Source organism: Heloderma suspectum, chromosome 3, assembly GCF_057233095.1.
Source record: "Heloderma suspectum isolate Gila_16-S chromosome 3, 16-S_ref, whole genome shotgun sequence".
Taxonomy (NCBI): Eukaryota; Metazoa; Chordata; class Lepidosauria; order Squamata; family Helodermatidae; genus Heloderma; species Heloderma suspectum.
In genome coordinates this window covers 259,446,246-259,466,242 of record NC_139460.1, presented here as the reverse complement: position 1 = coordinate 259,466,242, position 19,997 = coordinate 259,446,246, and the positions used below count along the sequence as shown (strand labels likewise).

Genomic DNA, 19,997 nt, shown 5'->3' with positions numbered 1-19,997 from the left:
TGTTCATGCAGAAGACCAACAAGGCATATGTCAATACAGACATTCTAGACTTACTGAAAAATAGTGGAGGAGACCAACAACACCCCCCTCAGCACCCACACACAAAACCTCTCCAGGAGCATGCTCTAGTGATAGAGAAAGGCTACCTTTCTCTACCACTAAGAGGAACTGCCTTTTTCTCCATGCAGAGAAAGATTGCTCTGTGCCTTTCTCTGCATGGAGAAACTCCGCTATGATGTCAGGGGGCAGGGCTTTGAGGGGGAAGGGCATTGGGGTAGAGAGTCTGCCCTCTGACATCATCTGGCCCCTGGGAGCTAAACTGCTCCTTACCCCCTGCTTTTGGGAAAGTGCAACACCATCCAGAACAGGCCCTCCCCCTAATTCTGGACCTGAGAACTATCTACCCACAGCATCTCCATCTTGTGTCTTACACTAACTAGGAGGAACAGATGGCCAAGTGCCTGCTCTCCCTGACCCCTAGTCCCAGCAAACTGCCTTTAGTGCTGCCTCTACTGGCCAAGTCCAGGGAGATCCCAGGCTGACTGGGAGATCCATGTGACCTGGTGTGCTTATCTACTCACAGAGGGCCATGGCACTAGCATTCACATGTCCACCACTCCTCCAGCTCCCCAGATTTCTCACCATTTCTCACTGATCAGCACTTTATTCAGGCTTATTTCCCAAGCTTTTTAATCATGTCAGCTCATTCCTTAAATAGGGTTTTGTTAAACAAGCTTGTTTCAAAATTAAAAAAGCAAAAAATGCAGCCTTGTGAAGCTTTGAATTTGAGTTAGGAGTGGTCAAGGAGGAAGAAGGATGTTAAGTCATTTCCGCACACTGTGGGATGGTTCCAGATGTACATTTTATAACAGATACACACACGTCTAGAACCCAGGGGATGAGGGAGGCAGCTAGAGGGACCTGAGCAAAAACATGGCCAATGAGTTAAACCTAAAATGTCAGCAGGCTTTCTGTGTTACATTTATTTCATGTCCAAGCGCTAGCTAAACATCCCCTGGTGTTCCAGAGTTAAGCAGTTTATTTGGATAGCAGTTCAGATATTTTTTCATTTTTGCAGCGATTTCCTTTGGAAAACCTTTTACTCTATAGAAATCACAAAAGTGTACTGGACACTGCAGAGACCAAAACAGTTCACATTTTAGTTGCTTCAGAGCAGTTAATATGATAAGACAATCCCTTACCTAAACCACGACTTGAAGGGAGCCTTAAGCAAAATATTAACATGGGCAACCTTCTCCACTACCATTCTGGCCACCAAGCCCTTAGACCTGGTGATCGAATTCTCCTCACCTAATTCTGAGCCACAACAGGGTCCCCACCTCCTCCCTAGAGTTGAACAAGCCAGCTCTGCCCACCCCCTTGATCAGCACCCACGTTCTTCCCCTCTTCTATGTCTCTCTGCAGGATCTGGCTCCCAGTAATGGCAGGTTGTTGCTCATCACAAACACTTCACAGGCCCACTGAATTCCTTTTCCGTAGCTTCCCTTGCTCACCTAGTGCTTCCTTGCTTCCAAAGAGGATCGAGTCTTAACCTTCAGTTGCTTCCCCTGTTGTTCCTAAGCAGCAGAAGCACAAGCTTCAAGGCTGTGCTCCGAAGGGTGAGCCCTTCTCATCCACTGCAGCACAAGTACCGTCTTAAGCAGCCACCTAAGGGACAGCCAGCTGCCCGGCTAGCATTGCCACAGGTAGTTACAGTGGGGAGGAAAGCAGCATGTCCAGGAACACAGGAACTTTAAGGGTCAACCCATATGTTATCTTACTGGTGTGACTGCTTACCTCTGCATGGCTGGATCCTATGCAGCTCCAGTAAATGAACTATATGGTTCCCCTTTACAGGCATTATTGGAGCAACATGGAACCAGCTGGTCAGAAGTAGCTTCCATGCCACTCTGGTAGCATACAAATGGAGCCTAAGTGGCAGCAAAATATCTGCAACACTAAACAGTCATCATGCCACTCCAGTGGGGCACTTCATGGGGAACCCCAGGCCCACTAGATTCTTTACAGTAGTTTCTGGCACCACTGGGATAACTTGGCACATCAAAACATCCTAAACATGACTCATTGTTTCCTTAATTGCCACATCATCTGAGAAAGGGCAAAGGAACCCTCAGAGGGAGGACAGGGGAACAAACATTTAAAATCTTCAGTATAGCAGTCATAGATTAATGAGATGCTGTCTGTGGGAAGGGGGTTACTAATCATCCAGAGCAGCTCCTTAGAGGGACATTCCATTCTAACTAAAAGCCATTAGAAAGTGGAGAATTTGCTAGTAGACGGTTCATTGCACTAACTCCATCTTGTGCAATGTTCAGATTTCTTCTAGTTTTAGCTTCTGGCCATTTGGTTCTTGTCATGTGTTTAACTATTTGTCTCCCTAGACTAATGGCTAACTGAATTCTGTTATAATTTAGCCATGGGAATTGATATTAAACCCTTTATAGAATAGATTATGGGTAGCCAGCAACAACTGAAAAAAGCCAATACTGTCTGCAGTCCAGTACTAGCTGAGCTATTAAATTGCATTTGTCACTGCAAACAGGGCTATATATCACACACATTCTCAGACACACACACGTGCACACTATATTCAGTATATGAAATCTGAAATCCTAAGAACAACATGTTTCATTCATTGCATTTAAACCATTATATTAGCCATCACAGAACATAGGAATATATGAACATATGCAGGAAATGGTCAGCTGGAAGCTCAAAAGGTAGACACACCATTGGCCAGGGAATCGGTTGGAGTCTGCCTCTTGCAACTTTCCTTATGCCTCTCCATGGGCCATAGTTACTACTTCCAGTTCCTCCACTCTGATAGTTCCCTCCACTATCCTAGCACATGTCCCAAACTCCAGTACCCACCCCCTATTCTCCTAATACGACCTAGTCAACCTCTCCCTTCTCTGGGACTGGCTCAAAAATGCTTTCAAGATTTTTGATAAGATGGCACCATTTTAGCTCTAGGTGTCTGCATGCCAATACGTGTCAGAGGAGTAGGAGAAGGCTGACCACATGGGAAATATAAGAAGCATACAAGAATTATGGACAAAATGGTCTGAAATAGGCTGCTCATAAACCAAGTCCTGAATTCAGCACCTTTGGCAGGGTTAGCTTCTTAGAATGCTAATCTTGCAATTAGAATGAATCATGTAAACTTTTTATTCTAAGCACATACATTTGTGCTTCCCACAAATCTGATTTTTTTTCCATTGAAGGGGGAGCACAGATTATACAAAGCTTTAGCATTACTAAGCAACCCTGGTGGTGGGATCGGCGAATAGCATTTTAGAATTCAGAAACTACCCAGAGGCAGCCAAGACAGGAGATCTGTGTGCAAGGTAACAGAGGCAAACAGAAGGAAATTCTTGACCCCCTTCTCCTGCACTCACGAAAGGGCTTGTGATCACGAGTTCGCAATGCCTCAGGATTCCTGGGAAACTGGAGAATAGGAGATTGCTCCAAGATGCTGATGTAATCAGACATGCATGTCGAGGCAAAAGACAGCAGCGCTGACAGCTCCAATCTGGCATGTAATAATCAGTGGCAGCTCCCACATGGCTCTCAAAGCAGGTTTTCCCTGTATCCCTCTTGAATAATAGAAAGGCAAGGGGGGGAAAAAGTGGAACCAGAGGTCAGGAGCTGGACTGAGGCCTTTCAAAAGTGATATTTCCTCTGTTGTTTTAAGTACACTGCAAGCTAAAACAATGTCAATGCTCCATTGCCATCATGATGCCTCCCAGCAACATGGTAGTGTGCTTGCTACACAGTGTCAGTGGTTTTGTTAAATTTTCCTGTACCCCACGGGTGTTGAACCACAGGCCGGGGGCCGAATTTGCCCCTCTGAGGTTTGCCAGATGGCCATAACCCCTTCCCCACATCACCAGTGGCTCCTGCCCCCCCCCCAATCACCTATCATTTGGTGTTCTTGGCTTTTACACCATTTTTCCCCATTCTAAAAGGCTGAAATGCCTCTTCTAAGGCTTAGTTATTAGCAGTATGAAATTTAAGCTAAAAAAACGCTGGTATATTTGGCCCTATCCCCTTTGCCTTCAGTCCCACCAAGCACCCTTGAGAGCTTCTTCACAAATGAATTTGGCCCTTGGGCTGAAAGAGGTTCAACACCCCTGCTCTACCTCATGCTAACCACCACTGGCATGCCTATCTATCCTTTTCTTTTCTGTTTTATTTCTTTCTTTTTTCATTTCCCACCTTCAAGTTAGGCATGGAGAAGCAGATGGATGGATGGTACAAAGCAGGGTCTCTGTTGTCTCAGAGAACTGTTTGTTGACAAATATCACAGAGGCATGGAGGTACAGGCATCCCTCGCAGCAAATCACAATGTTAACCACCAGAATGTCAGACAAGACACATCAAAACTGATACCAGAAACTGGGAGTTTAATTACCGAGGAAAACAACAGAATGGGAAAGACTAGAGATCTCTTCAAGAAAATTGGAGATCTCAAGGGAACATTTTGTGCAAAGACAGGCATGATAAAGGACAAAGAAGGCAGGGACCTAACAGAAGCAGATGAGATTAAGAAGAGGTGGCAAGAATACACAGAAGAACTATACAGGAAAGATCTGAATGTCCCTGATAGCCATGATAGTGCGGTCACTGAACTTGAGCCGGACATCCTAGAGAGTGAAGTCAAGTGGGCCTTAGGAAGCATTAGTAACAACAAAGCTAGCGGAGATGACAGTATTCCAGCCGAGCTATTTAAAATCCTAAAAGATGATGCTGTTAAAGTGCTGCATTCAATATGCCAACAAATCTGGAACACTCAACAGTGGCCACAAGACTGGAAAAGGTCAGTTTACATTCCAATTCCAAAGAAGGGCAATGCCAAAGAGTGTTCAAACTACCGCACCATTGCGCTCATTTCACATGCCAGCAAGGTGATGCTCAAAATCCTACAAGCTAGGCTTCAGCAGTATGCGAACCGAGAACTACCGGAAGTACAAGCTGGGTTTAGAAGAGGCAGAGGAACTAGAGATCAAATCGCCAACATTCGCTGCATCATGGAGAAAGCAAGAGAATTCCAGAAAAACGTCTATTTCTGCTTCATTGACTACGCTAAAGCCTTTGATTGTGTGGATCACAACAAACTCTGGCAAATTCTTAAAGTGATGGGAGTACCAGACCACCTTACCTGTCTCCTGAGAAACCTGTATGAGGGTCAAGAAGCAACAGTAAGAACCACACATGGAACAACCGAGTGGTTCAAAATTGGGAAAGGAGTACGACAAGGCTGCATATTGTCACCCTGCTTATTTAACTTATATGCAGAGTACATCATGAGAAATGCCGGGTTGGATGAATCACAGGTCGGAATTAAGATTGCTGGGAGAATTATCAACAACCTCCGATATGCAGACGATACCACCCTAATGGCAGAAAGCGAAGAGGATCTAAAGAGCCTCTTGTTGAGGGTGAAAGAGGAGAGTGCAAAAGCTGGTTTGAAACTCAACATTAAAAAAACTAAGATCATGGCATCTGGCCCCATGACTTCCTGGCATATAGAAGGGGAAGAAATGGAAGCAGTGACAGATTTTACTTTCTTGGGCTCCAAGATCACCGCAGACGGTGACTGTAGCCCTGAAATTAAAAGACGCTTGCTCCTGGGGAGGAAAGCTATGGCCAACCTAGACAGCATAGTAAGAAGCAGAGACATCACCTTGCCGACAAAGGTCCGTCTAATCAAAGCTATGGTTTTCCCAGTAGTAATGTATGACTGTGAGAGCTGGACTATAAGGAAGGCTGAGCGCCGAAGAATTGATGCTTTCGAACTGTGGTGCTGGAGAAGACTCTTACGAGTCCCCTGGACTGCAAGGAGGTCAAATCAGTCCTTCCTAAAGGAAATCAACCCTGAGTGCTCATTGGAAGGACAGATAATGAAGCTGAAGCTCCAATATTTTGGCCACCTAATGCGAAGAGAAAACTCCCTGGAAAAGACCCTGATGCTGGGAAAGATTGAAGGCAAAAGGAGAAGGGGACGGCAGAGGATGAGATGGCTAGATAGCATCACGGATGCAATGAATATGAACTTGAGCACGCTCCGGGAGAGAGCGCAGGACAGGAAGGCCTGGCATGCTATGGTCCATGGGGTCACGAAGAGTCGGACACGACTGAACGACTGAACAACAACAACAACAATGCAACATTTGGATGCAGCTTTAAAAAAAAAAAAATCCTTGAAGTAGAAATCAAGAAGCAGGAGGTAATGCCCAGATCACAAACCACTTTTTCAAGTGAAGTTGAAAGGAATGTATATAAAACTGAGTGTTCCCTGCCCTCTTTCTCTCTTGTAAAGGGTCACAACATCTTCTGTAAATCTTCAGACCCGATTGGCTTGCTACCATCATCATTTAGTCACAGCACAACTGACAGAACAGGTGCAAAACTACAAAGCCCTTATCGCTCTAGTATTTAATTATAAATAAAGCAAATATCTCCAAGTAACTCTACCAGCAATTTCCAGTCTGGAAGCTGCCACAGAATTAAGACCTACTTGACAAATTCACTATGTGTGCCCATGAAAGTCCAGTAAAAGCCTATTCTGCCTTCCCTTCTGGTTGGGTAGTAACCAGACAGGTAAAAACTGGCCTTGTCAGACTCCTAGAATCCCAACTGGCCTACCTACATCCCATTGCCATTTAAGGGGGGGCCAAATAAGCATGTCAGAGAACAGACTGCAAAAGCTTTGCCACAGATTCCTTTGCATGCTGTAAGCATCCACTCCTAACCCGTGTACAGGTTACAAAACAATCTTTCCGGCACAATTCAGGTTACACCGCTAGAGCAGGAACATCCGCTAAAGCAACGATTGAAGGGCGGTTTACAGAGTTTGCGCTTTAACTTGCTTCACACTAGGATTTGTTTACTGGATCAAGATGTTAATCTGAGGCTAAAGTAACTTACAGCAATGCAACAGAGGCCCTGGTTTATCAAGGGCTCTTTCTCCCTACTTCAATACAGTGCACCATGAAAACATTACCAAGGATAGTACTTTGGGGAGGTGGAATTATGTGGGCTTTGAAATTCATAGCAAGCACAGGTTATCCAAAACAGTGGGTTACAATTCCGTTCTTGTGTAAGCACACACCAGAGGAGGTTGTCAATATATGATGCAGCTCCAGTCCATAAAACCTAATGCCATACTAAATGTGTTAGTCTTTCAAATGCCACAAGATGCTTTGTAGTTTTAAACATAAATAAGTAATTGTGCAAGCTGCAATCATGTAAATAAGCCCTTAAAATCCACAAAGAAAATAAAGGAAGACAGCATGGGATATGCATATATGATATATGCATACAGGATTATCACTCTTCTTCATATACATTGCAAATGTGCCCAGCTAAGAGGTTCACATTAACTCAGGGAGGCCCAGAAATCTCCTTTACCGTTATAGACAATTGTCATACGGGGTGTGGCATCCAAATCCATAGCAGAGTGTCTGGAGGGGTATCCCGATATTGCAACTACAAAGAGAACCATCAGAATAAAGGGTACATTCCTTCTCATTCTTCCTGGTCAAGCCAAGGCTGCTGCCCACTGGGCAACACAGCCCTTTTCTATAAGCGAGACTTATATTGTTGGAAGATCTTCCCACTGATTTCTGTGAATGTCACCGCAGGCCAGAGAGGAATTCCTGAAATACAAAACAAAAACGTTTTTTAAAAAAGATAAATGGCATCTTCATACTGTTCATCTAAATCAGGGGTGGGCAACCTGTGGCCTTCCAGGTGTTTTGACTTGCAATTTCCATGATCCTTCACCGCTGGCTTGGGATGATGGGAGTTGTAGGCCAAAACCTCTGAAATGGAACAAGTTGACCATCCCAGTCTAAACTAAAGAGTTAATAGCATTTCCTGGGGTCATAAATTTGCAACCAAGATTTACCACCAACTTATAAAATGCAAAAATGGTGACATCAAATCAAGCCCAATTACCCAGAATAGCAAAGAGAAACCAGGCTTGCAGATGCACCTGAATCTGAAGAGCTGAACTGCTGTCTGATTTTGCCCTTCAAATGTTCCCCAAAATGGGAAGATACAAAAGACAGGCAGCATATCTCTCTGGCTTTGGCCCAACATGATTCATTTTTATTTGCTCAGCATTACTGTATTTTGACTTGCACTCCAAACCTCTTCCCACTCCTTCTTCACTCGAAGCTGCTGCACTCCTCTCTTCACTCCAGCCTCCCTGGGCACTCCAGCCTCCCTGGGCACTCCATATCCCTCTTTCTTTTACTCCCCTGCCCCACTTCAGACCTACCAGTCCCAATCCTGCACCATTAATATCCAGCACACACCACCTTGCTTGTATACATCTTTGGCCTGTACTTCATATTTTCTTTCTGCTTCATTTCAGGCAATCAACAGTGAGCTACCTACTAATGTGTCACATGTGGGAAATTATGCTGGGCTTCCTCATAGCCTTTCACAGACCTGGCAAGATCCCTTGAAGGCCCTTCCCAACTCTGAAAGCTGCCCTCATTAAATCCCAGTGCTACAAATGGATAAAAAATACCCACACCAGATTCTCCAGGGATAGGTCCTGCATAATAGAGAAACTGAAAGCTGCTCTACTACAGCAGGAGCAGCACTATGGCTTTAGTTAGCAATTCTGTCTGCTTCATTAAATATCATGTATTAAACATTTGGGCCTAAATGTTTCTGGAAAAAACAACATGCTAATTGTGATTTATTCTTGTCTTCCTGATTTTATGTAAAGCACAAAAGCCCCTAAACATAATGTGAGTAGTGCTTAAATGAACATTGTACTGAGAGGATATTTTGCATTTTTATGCCTTGTAACATCAGTGCTTTAATTTGTACCCACATGAGTAATAATTGTTTATTTCATCCAAGATCTAGCACAGAGCTGGGCTTGATCTGCAAACTCCTCTTAAGAATTACCATGTAGCTCAGCATTCCATCCTGGTTACTACTCCTGTTTTAATACTTAGCCATTTTTAAAATTAGGCATTGATACATACAGCAAAGCACTGCACATACATTATCTCAATAACCTTTACAACCACACTGTAAAGTAGGTTGGTATTATCACCCCCATATTTCATAGGGAGGGGAGGCTGACGTTGAAGTGAGTTTATAGCATAAATAAGATTTGAACCAGGAAGTTGAGGATTCAGTCATAGCCATTATGCAATACTAGCTTTTGAACAGGCATTGTGGGTATGAAGTTCTTCAGAGGAAAGGCAAGATACAAATATAACAAATAAATCTCCACTTGCTTTCTTTTTTCATTACCTACCTTCTTCCAATATGCTAGGCAAATAAAAATTTTACCTAAATGGAGATATAATGTATCTCAGAAGAAAATTCAGGAAGTAACTCCTCACTTCAAAGTAACTCCTCACAAAAATACAATCTACTGAGACTACAGCTTATAGATGTCACATCTGCAAGAGACTAAGTGGAAAATAATACCAAGGATTCAATAGCTTCCAATACCAGCTGTCACACCAGATCAATAGCTGGTCCCATCCCACCCACCTGCATTGAATCTCCAACTGCAATTAGCTTCAAAAACTGTCAAATGAGTCAGGAGGTACAGCAAGAGCCTCAGAGTTATAATTGTTGTTCAGTCGTTCAGTCGTGTCCGACTCTTCGTGACCCCATGGACCACAGCACGCCAGGCCTTCCTGTCCTGCGCTCTCTCCCAGAGCGTGCTCAAGTCCATATTCATTGCATCCGTGATGCTGTCTAGCCATCTCATCCTCTGCCGTCCCCTTCTCCTTTTGCCTTCAGTCTTTCCCAGCATCAGGGTCTTTTCCAGAGAGTTTTCTCTTCGCATTAGGTGGACAAAATATTTGAGCTTCAGCTTCAGTATCTGTCCTTCCAATGAGCACTCAGGGTTGATTTCCTTTAGGATGGACTGATTTGACCTCCTTGCAGTCCAGGGGACTCGTAAGAGTCTTCTCCAGCACCACAGTTCAAAAGCATCAATTCTTCGGCGCTCAGCTTTCCTTATAGTCCAGCTCTCACAGCCATACATTACTACTGGGAAAACCATAGCTTTGATTAGATGGACCTTTGTCGGCAAGGTGATGTCTCTGCTTCTTACTGTGCTGTCTAGGTTTGCCATAGCTTTTCTCCCAAGGAGCAAGCGTCTTTTAATTTCATGGCTACAGTCACCATCTGCGGTGATCTTAGAGCCCAAGAAAATAAAATCTGTCACTGCTTCCATTTCTTCCCCTTCCATATGCCAGGAAGTGATGGGGCCAGATGCCATGATCTTCGTTTTGTTAATGCTGAGTTTCAAACCAGCTTTTGCACTCTCCACTTTCACCCTCAACAAGAGGCTCTTTAGATCCTCTTATCTTTCTGCCATTAGGGTGGTATCGTCTGTGTATCTGAGGTTGTTGATAATTCTCCTGGCAATCTTAATTCTGACCTGTGATTCATCCAACCCAGCGTTTCACATGATGTACTCTGCATATAAATTAAATAAGCAGGGTGACAATATGCAGCCTTGTCGTATTCCTTTCCCAATTTGGAACCAATCAGTTGTTCCATGTCTGGTTCTTACTGTTGCTTCTTGACCCTCGTACAGGTTTCTCAGGAGACAGGTAAGGTGGTCTGGTACTCCCATCTCTTTCAGAATTTGCCAGAGTTTGTTGTGATCCACACAATCAAAGGCTTTAGTGTAGTCAATGAAGCAGAAAGAGATGTTTTTCTGGAATTCTCTTGCTTTCTCCATGATCCAGCGAATGTTGGCGATTTGATCTCTAGTTCCTCTGCCTCTTCGGAACCCCGCTTGTACTTCTGGTAGTTCTCGGTTCGCATACTGCTGAAGCCTAGCTTGTAGGATTTTGAGCATCACCTTGCTGGCATGTGAAATGAGCGCAATTGTACGGTAGTTTGAACACTCTTTGGCGTTGCCCTTCTTTGGGATTGGAATGTAAACTGACCTTTTCCAGTCTTGTGGCCACTGTTGAGTGTTCCAAATTTGTTGGCATATTGAATGCAGCACTTTAACAGCATCGTCTTTTAGGATTTTAAATAGCTCAGTTGGAATAGTGTCATCTTCGCTAGCTTTGTTGTTACTAATGCTTCCTAAGGCCCACTTGACTTCACTCTCTAGAATGTCCGGCTCAAGTTCAGTGACCACACTATCATGGCTATCAGGGACATTCAGATCTTTCCTGTATAGTTCTTCTGTGTATTCTTTCCACCTCTTCTTAATCTCATCTGCTTCTGTTAGGTCTCTGCCTTCTTTGTCTTTTATCATGCCTGTCTTTGCACAAAACGTTCCCTTGATATCTCTGATTTTCTTGAAGAGATCTCTAGTCTTTCCCATTCTGTTGTTTTCCTCGATTTCTTTGCATTGTTCACTTAAAAAGGCCTTCTTGTCTCTCCTTGCTATTCTCTGGAACTCGCATTCAGTTGGATATATCTTCCCCTTTCTCCCTTCCTTTTCGCTTCCCTCCTTTCCTCAGCTACTTGTAAAGCCTCATCAGACAGCCACTTGGCTTTCTTGCATTTCTTTTTCTTTGGGATGGATTGAGTTGCTGCCTCCTGAACAATGTTACGGACCTCCATCCATAGTTCCTCAGGCACTCTGCCTATCAGGTCTAATCCCTTAAATCTATTTCTCACCTCCACTGTATATTCATAAGGGATATGATTTAGGTCATACCTGAATGGTTTAGTGGTTTTCCCTACGTTCTTCAATTTAAGCTGAAATTTTGCAACAAGAAGCTCATGATCTGAGCCACAGTCAGCTCCAGGTCTTGTTTTTACTGACTGTATAGAGCTTCTCCATCTTTGGCTGCAAAGGACATCATCAATCTGATTTCGATATTGACCGAAATCATGATGATTTCATGATCATCACCATGACACATGGTGATGTCCATGTGTAGAGTCGCCTCTTGTGGTACCCTTGAAGACGGTTCGGAAACTGCAGCTGGTACAGAACGCGGCGGCTCGCGTAATTAAAGGCAGCCGCCGGCGAGATCACATCACTCCAGTGCTGAAGGAGTTGCACTGGTTACCGGTTGTTTTCCAGGCCAAATTCAAGGTGTTGGTTTTGACCTTTAAAACCCTATGTGGTTCCGGCCCAGCCTATCTTAAGGAGCGCCTCCAGCAGCACCAGACAGGCCGCTTAACAAGATCAGCCTCGGATGGCCTTCTCTCTGTCCCATCAGCCAGGACAGCTAGACTGGTGGGGACGAGGGAGAGGGCCTTTTCTGTGGTGGCCCCCACTCTGTGGAACTCCCTCCCTAGGGAACTCCGTCATGCCCCCTCTTTAATGAGCTTCCGTCATGCATTAAAAACGTTGTTGTTCAGGCAGGCATTTGGGGTGGGTTAGGGTATTTTGGAAAATGTTTTTATTGTAGAATTTTATTGTTTTAAACTGTTTTTATTGTATGTTGTACATCGCCCAGAGTGGCTAGGTGACCAGCCAGATGGGCGATTAATAAATTTAATAATAAATAAAATAAATAAAAATCAGCGTGTTCTCTTGGCAAAACTCTATTAGCCTTTGTCCTGCTTCATCTTGTACACCAAGGCCATGCTTGCCTCTTATCCCAGTGATTTCTTGACTTCCTACTTTAGCATTCCAATCCCCTATGATGAAAAGGACATCTTTTTTTGGTGTTAGTTCTAGAAGGTGTTGTAGTCTTCACAGAACCAATCAGCCTCCGCTTCTTCGGCATCAGTGGTTGGGGCATAGACTTGAATTACTGTGATGTTGAATGGTTTGCCTTGGAGTCATACTGAGATCATTCTATCGTTTTTGAGATTGTACCCCAGTACTGCTTTTCCCACCCTTTTGTTGACTATGAGTGCTACTCCATTTCTTCTGAGGGATTCTTGCCCACAGTAGTAGATATAATGGTCACCTGAATTAAATTCGCCCATGCTTGTCCATTTTAGTTCGCTGATTCCCAAGATGTCGATGTTCAACCTTGCCATCTCATGTTTGACCACCTCCAGCTTACCTTGATTCATTGATCTGACATTCCACATTCCTAAACAATATTGTTCTTTACAGCATCGGATTTTCTTTTCACCACCAGACACATCCACAGCTGAGTGTCCTTTCGGCTTTGGCCCAGCTGCTTCACTCTTTCTGCCGCTACTTGGAAATACCCTCTGCTCTTCCCCAGTAGTATATTGGACACCTTCCGACCTGAGGGGCTCATCTTCCAGAGTCATATCTTTTAGCCTTGTGATACGTTCCATGGGGTTTTCTTGGTAAGAATACTGGAGTGGTTTGCCATTTCCTTCTCCAGTGGACCACATTTTGTCAGAACTCTCTGCCATGACCTGTCCATCTTGGGTGGCCCTGCATGGCATAGCTTATGGCTTCACTGAGTTAAACAAACCCCTTCGCCACAACAAGACAGTGATCCATGAAGGGGCAGAGTTATAATGGGTCAGATAAAAAACAACCAAGGCATTTTCAACCCACAAAACTACTGCAGCCAAGGAAAATGATAAAAGCTGGAAGAGATCTTGGAAGTCATCTAGTCTAACCTCTGCACAGGTTATATACAGGATCTGCAATGCAGGATACAACTATAGCAGCTCTGACAGATGGCCATCCAGCCTATGCTCCAGTGATGGAGAGCCCACCACCTCCCAAGATAGTCAGTTCTACTGTCAAGAAGCCCACATCATTAGGAAGTTTCTTCTAATGTTTAGCCAATATCTACTTTTTGCAGCCAATTTCTATGGTCCACAATATGAATATGGCCAGCACAATTCTGCCTACTCTTGACCCTTCCAGCACAATTACTGAAAACTATTATTAGTATGTGAGCACAATTGAATCAACTATCCAGCATGAGACCAGCAATACATCAAACCTCATCCACCAGTGAAATCTGCTATCTCCCAAATCCAAGGTCAAATGTTGATTCTGTATCAGAAACGGAAGATTTCCTTAAGCAAAGTGGCAATAATCCAGAGTAAACGTCATGCTATCTTTGTAGAAGTTGCCAATGCCCCAAGGTCAGCGTGATGTCGGCTCACATAATCAACACATAGGCACGCAAGCACATCCTCCCAGACATACAGTCAGTAGAATAAATCATGCCCAAGAGTGTTTCTCAACAGAAGTTGTTCAGACATATGCTGTATTAACTAGAACTTGTTACAGCAATGTGTTGAAGAACAAAGGAAGATGTGGAGAAAAGTCAGCACATACGTTCTTCTACCAGTTAGGAAAAAAGCCACAAGTTTAGTAGGTGAATATTACAGCTAAAAACACAATGTTAGAGCAGAGAACATGTTCTGCTCATCTTATTTCCTTTGAATTATGTTACTTGTCATGTTCAGAGATCTGTGCCAAAACAGTTAAAATTATGCACACATAAGTACGAGCATTTGCATAAATGTTATTTGCATAATTATGCTGATTGCTACAGCTGAGAATATTTTTTGCCGAATTTGGAACATCAAATGGCAAGATCTGGGATGGAAGATGAGGAAACATGTATAAGAGTGGAAGAAGAACCCAAAGCCCTGGGAGGGGAAGCATAAAAGCCCCACCTTTTGTCCACTACAGTCTCCTTTGGCCAACCTTCCCCAACCTCATGTCATCCAGATGTTTTAGGCTACAACTCTCAGCATTTCTGACCATTAGCTATGCTGGCTCGGGCTGATGGGAGTTGAAGTCCAAAACATCTGAAGGGCACCACGTTGGGGAAGGTTGCCTTAAGCATCATCAGGATTCTGTATTCAGAGTTACTGCAAATATGGATATCTGGAATACTCATAGGTTGGTCAGTATAAAAGATTTTGGGGTCAGGATTTTTTTTTTTTTTTGCCTGACTAAGAGAGGTCCTGGATTTTATTTACTTCTCCTAGCTTATTTACTTGAGTGAAGGAAAGCTATATTCTCTGCAGGTTCTCTGATTATAGCATACAGATCTGGATCTAGGAGATGAAGTGTGGCTGATAGCGATATGGATATTCTACCTTGAAGCAGGGGGGGGCTGGGTTATAATATATGGATTCTGGCTCCCTTCTAACTCTAAATTTCTCTCTTTGAAAATAGAACCAAATACCATCCCCTCCCTTCACCAAACGACTACAATGTTAGTACTTTCAGCCTTAGTCTGAAAAGACAGAGAAGGGATTGACAGGAAGACTAAAGTATGTTAGTAATAGTATGCAGGAAGATAAGGAAGCTGGGGTTCTAAAAAGCCACAAAAGAAACCCAAAAGGCAAGTACAGCTCATAGTGGCTGAGGAGACTTTGCTGAGGAATGAAATCATTAGTGATGTGGTCTGTTGTAGGACAGGGATTACTGACAATGGCCTAGTTTACAAATGCAGTAGAACAGGGTGGGCAGAAGATTTTGGACCTCAACTCCCAGAAGTCCCTGCCAGCATGGCCAATAATCAGGAATGCTGAGAGCTGAAGTCCAAAACATCTGGAGATCTTCTTTCTGCCCAACCCTGTGGTAGAATAAGGTAGTAAAATCTTACTTCATAAAATATTACTTCAGAATGTGGGGGCCAAGGCAATTTCCCTTACATTGAAGAGAGAGAGGGGGCAGGAGAGAGAGATCTCCCTGCAAGTAGAAACTAACAGAGCAGGGAGAGGGCTAGTCTAAAACCTTTTTTCTACCAATGCTAGTTTTTTTATTTTCTGTTTACTTAAAGTGTGTCTTGCTTTATTTGTGTTTTACTCTGGGGAGCATTATAAAAAGCTATCCCCCCTGCTTTGAAATGGGACCATCCACTATAACACCTCAAGTTTCTACCGCCTCTTTCCAGGCTCTTGTTAGGAGGAAGCTGAACAGAATTCCACTGACAAGAGACCCTCAACACACACACAAATGAAGAGGACTCAATTAAAATCAAAGCAACTGATTAAAAAAAAAATAGAATGGTAGTTCAATACTGCTGTTCTGAATAGTTGCATTATCATATCCACGAGGAAATTGGGAGGTGCTACAGAAAGACAGGGCATATTTGTCATCCAAGAATATATACAGCCTCTTAACGGAGAGCCTTAGTGTGCTCCTCCTCTATGTAAGTGAACTGGGATGGAAAGGGCAGGGATAGAAGCAGTCTGTGCCTTTTGGACATACAAAAAGGCACAGACTGCACTACAGTTGAGATTTTATCAGAAAGATGCTAGTATTGAACCCACAGCTGATTCTACTAAATGACAAATGCAACAGTAAAGCATTTGTAATTAACAAGCTGAAAGCTGAGAAGTTATTCATAGCTCAAAAGCTGGAAGAACACACAAGGTCTTAGGATGATGTAATGGGCTTACAAATACTGTGACATAGCAGTTATACAGAAACTAGAGGATTGTATGCATGCAGCCAAAGAATTTCAGAAGTAGTCTGATCATAAACTGGGCTCCATTTCTAAGCTTTGTGGACATCAATAAACAAGACAGGTCTAGACCCAGGAAATGTACAATCACTGTAAACTCAGAATCAGAGGGGGATGAGCTGGCTGAACCCAGGAGCTGAACCACCAACTGAGGAACTGGACTGTGTTCATGATACTGAACCTGATGCTAGTGGTCAGAAGCCTGTGGACCCCCAGGGGGGGGGGCTTGTAAACACCTCTCTTTGAGCCATATTTGCCCAAAGAGTCAAGTACCTCCTGCTCCATCATTCCTGCCCAGTGGTACAGGGAGCATGCCAGGTGGGATGCTACAGAAAGGAGAAGCTCTTACCTTAAAGCCAGGGGTCTGGCTCTTTAAGGATTCACACTTTTCAGATGGGAGATTGCTTTGTGCTGCCTTGCCTCATGGGTACTTATTATGGATGGATCAGAGTAGTAATGGAGGAAGGTTACTTGTTATTCTAGCGGTTTTGTTCTTTATATCATTTTTATTTGTGACATGAAAAAATTAAGATGTTATGTGTCAAAGAAACTACAACAGTGCTGCTTAGGATAAGAAATAGACCAGAGAGAGAAGGACAGGGTTGCTTACCTGTAACTGTGGTTCTTCAAGTGGTCATCTGTGAACTCACACATATGGGTTATGTGCCTGTACAGAACAGTCATTTGGAACCTTCTGGAGCTGACCAGAGTTCAGGCAAGAGTCCCACCCACCTCTTCTTCACATGCTCCAAGTGTGGCTCCCACCTGCCTCTCACTTCTGAGCCCACCACAGTGGAGGAATAAAGGAAGACCAGCACTGAAGTGGGGAGGAGGGTGGGTTGTGTGAGTTCACAGATGACTACTCAAAGAACCGCAGATACAGGTAAGCAACCCATCCTCCTTCTTTGTGGTCTCTGTGACTCACACATCTGGGTGACTGAAAAGCAAGAGACCTGAGGAGGAAGATGTCATGCCAAAACCATAGAAAGAACACCCCTGCCAAAGGCTGCATCTGCACAAGCTCTGATGTCTAGGCAGTAATGTTTGATGAAGGTAGACAGCTGAATTCAAGTAGCAGTGCCGCTCAGCTGAGGAAGCAGGATGCCCCTAAGGAAAGCAGTGGAAGATGCTATGGCCCTAGTCAAATGGCCATGTACCTGGATAAGGGCCAGGAGACATGCAAGCTGTTAAGTGAGACGTATAATCAATACCACCCACTTAGCAAAGTGCTGTGAAGACAAGGGATGCCCTTTTTCAGGCCAGGGTGACAAACAAACAAGAGGATATTCGAAAGGACATTTTTCACTGTAAACAGAACGAGAGGGCCCATGCAACATCTAAGGAGTGAAGTCCGCCCAATGGGGAGGTAGGTTGGGGAAGAAAAGTCGGTTACACAATGTCCTGAACCAGATGGAAGTGTGGAACTACTCTGAGGAGCAAAGAACAGTCTGGCTGTAGAACTACCTTATCTCTGTGGAATATCAGGAGTGGCTGATCATGTCAAAGAGCACAGAGTTTGCTCGCTCTGCATTCTGAAATAATGGCAACAAGGAAGGCCACTTTCAGAATGAGGACGCTTAGGCTGGAGAATAGCCAATGGAGAATAGCCATTGGCTCAAAGGGTTTTGCTGGAACAGGTGGGACGACACGTGGATAAAGATTGGAGAGTCCCTTTAGGTGCAAGTAGAGGGAGAAACCCTTGATCCTGGAATGATCAGCTGATAGTGCTGCTAAGGAAACCTTATGAGAGTGCCAGACCTTTATTCTTAAGAGAAAGGAGGAGTCAAATATTTGAGGAAGACTGCAAGACTCTAGATTTTGATCCATAGATAGAAGAAAAGCCTGAAAAACCCTCTACTTCATAGCATATGAAGCCCAAGTTGGAGGGTTTGCAGGAGGAAGTCATCACTTCCAACACCTGTTTGGAGAACCTGTTGGGTTGCTGACCCTCCAGGGTGTGAGGCATAAGGTTTCAAGGTCAGGGTATCTGATCTTCCCCCTGTTCATCATGAGGTCTGGTTGATGAGGAAGACAGAGAAAAACGCAGTCAGACAGGAGGAGCAACGTTGCAAACCCCATGGGGTTATTAAGACACAACGCGCTTTGTCATCCTCTATCATGTTCATGAAATATGTGATGAGGGGAAGGAGTGGAAAGCCGTAAGTCAAGGTACTTCCCCAATCTAGGAGAAAGGCATCGCCAAGAGGATCCGGGTCATGCCCTGCCCTGCTGCAGAAAGTACTGCATTTTGAGTGCCGGCTCATGGCAAAGGGCATCATGAAGAGGTTGGATGTGACAGCTGGAGAATGCTCCCACTTGTGAGGGGTGGTCCCCGTTCTGCTGAGTGAGTCTGCTAGGGTGTTTGACATTCCTGTGAGATGGCTGGCAACAGGAACAGTCCGGCAAAGTGCACACCAGTCCCAGAAGTTCAGAGTGAGCAGTGGGAGGGAGAGAGACTAGTAAGCTTTGTAGGGGACCCACCACAGGTCATCTTGCCCAGGGCCGCCTCAAACCTGACACCAGCCCTAACTGATCAGTCTACACTGGCAGGCATGAAAAGACTCTGACGGCCCCAGTAGTGAAGGTTTTCCCTGTTGAATGATGGGAATCAACTCCCCCACAAAGCTCTTCTCTTGCTCACTCACTCTCTTCCTGCTGTTGTTGTTCAGTCGTTAAGTCGTGTCCGACTCTTCGTGACCCCATGGACCATAGCACGCCAGGCCTTCCTGTCCTCCGCTCTCTCCTGGAGTGTGCTCAAGTTCATATTCATTGCATCAGTGATGCTATCTTCCTGCTGACACCTACCTAAATACTTGTGGCTGCAGCCAATACCAGTCAGGGGCAGGCAGACCAGAGGACATATTCCAGATAATCATTAATTTATTGAAAATGGTTTGAAGAAAGGATTTTTGGAAACTAGGTAACTAAAGCAGGGTGAAGGAGGGAGGGGGGGATAGATGGACAAAGAAAGTCTATGTTTTAGCCAGATTTTGAACTACTTTCTCTTCTTTTAAGAATGAGGGCTATGCAATTCTGCTGACCTATCAACAAACCAAATTTTCTGTTTTAGTGCATCATTGTGCCTATAGATTTTTCCCATCCTTAACCACCTTCATGGTACTCCACACACTGATATGAGAGTCAGGGAGAACCCCAGTTGACAAAGGAAGGGAAGTAAAGGTTCCTCCTGTGCAAGCACCGGGTCATTACTGACCCCTAGAGGGACGCCTGCTTATGCTGGCGGTTTCATGGCAGACTATAGCGGGGTGGTTTGCCATTGCCTTCCCCAGTCATGACTACCTTTCCCGCAGCAAGCTGGGTACTCATTTTACCGACCACAGAAGGATGGAGGGCTGAGTCGACCTGAGCCAGCTACCCAAGACCCAGCTTCCGCTGGGATCGAACTCAGGTCATGGGGAGAGTTTTGGTTGCAATACTGCCGCCTACCACTCTGCGCCACAGGTAATAAGAAGTTAAGCATACCTGTGTGTTAAGCCCCCTTGCAAGAAGAAGGTAAGTGCTACTCATAAAAGTTATCATTTAATAACCATCTTCAACTGAAGCTGGAACAAGGGCACAGCAGAGGGAGCTAAATCCCAGGAAGATGGTCCTTTAGAAATTTACATTTCA

At 44.4% G+C, this 19,997-nt stretch overlaps 1 protein-coding gene across 3 annotated transcripts in view; it reads right to left on the bottom strand.

Annotated features, from left to right (window-relative positions):
* SEMA4G (semaphorin 4G) overlaps positions 1–19,997 on the bottom strand; it is a 117,784-nt gene that overhangs the window by 62,150 nt on the left and 35,637 nt on the right. For all 3 annotated transcript variants that reach the window (XR_014789509.1, XM_084846476.1, XM_084846479.1), the window contains one exon: positions 7,435–7,682. Coding sequence is in view for 2 of the 3 variants with exons in the window: in XM_084846476.1 (XP_084702602.1) it covers positions 7,435–7,555 (121 nt within the window). In the remaining variant the exon portion in view is untranslated. The remainder of the gene's footprint in view (positions 1–7,434; positions 7,683–19,997) is intronic.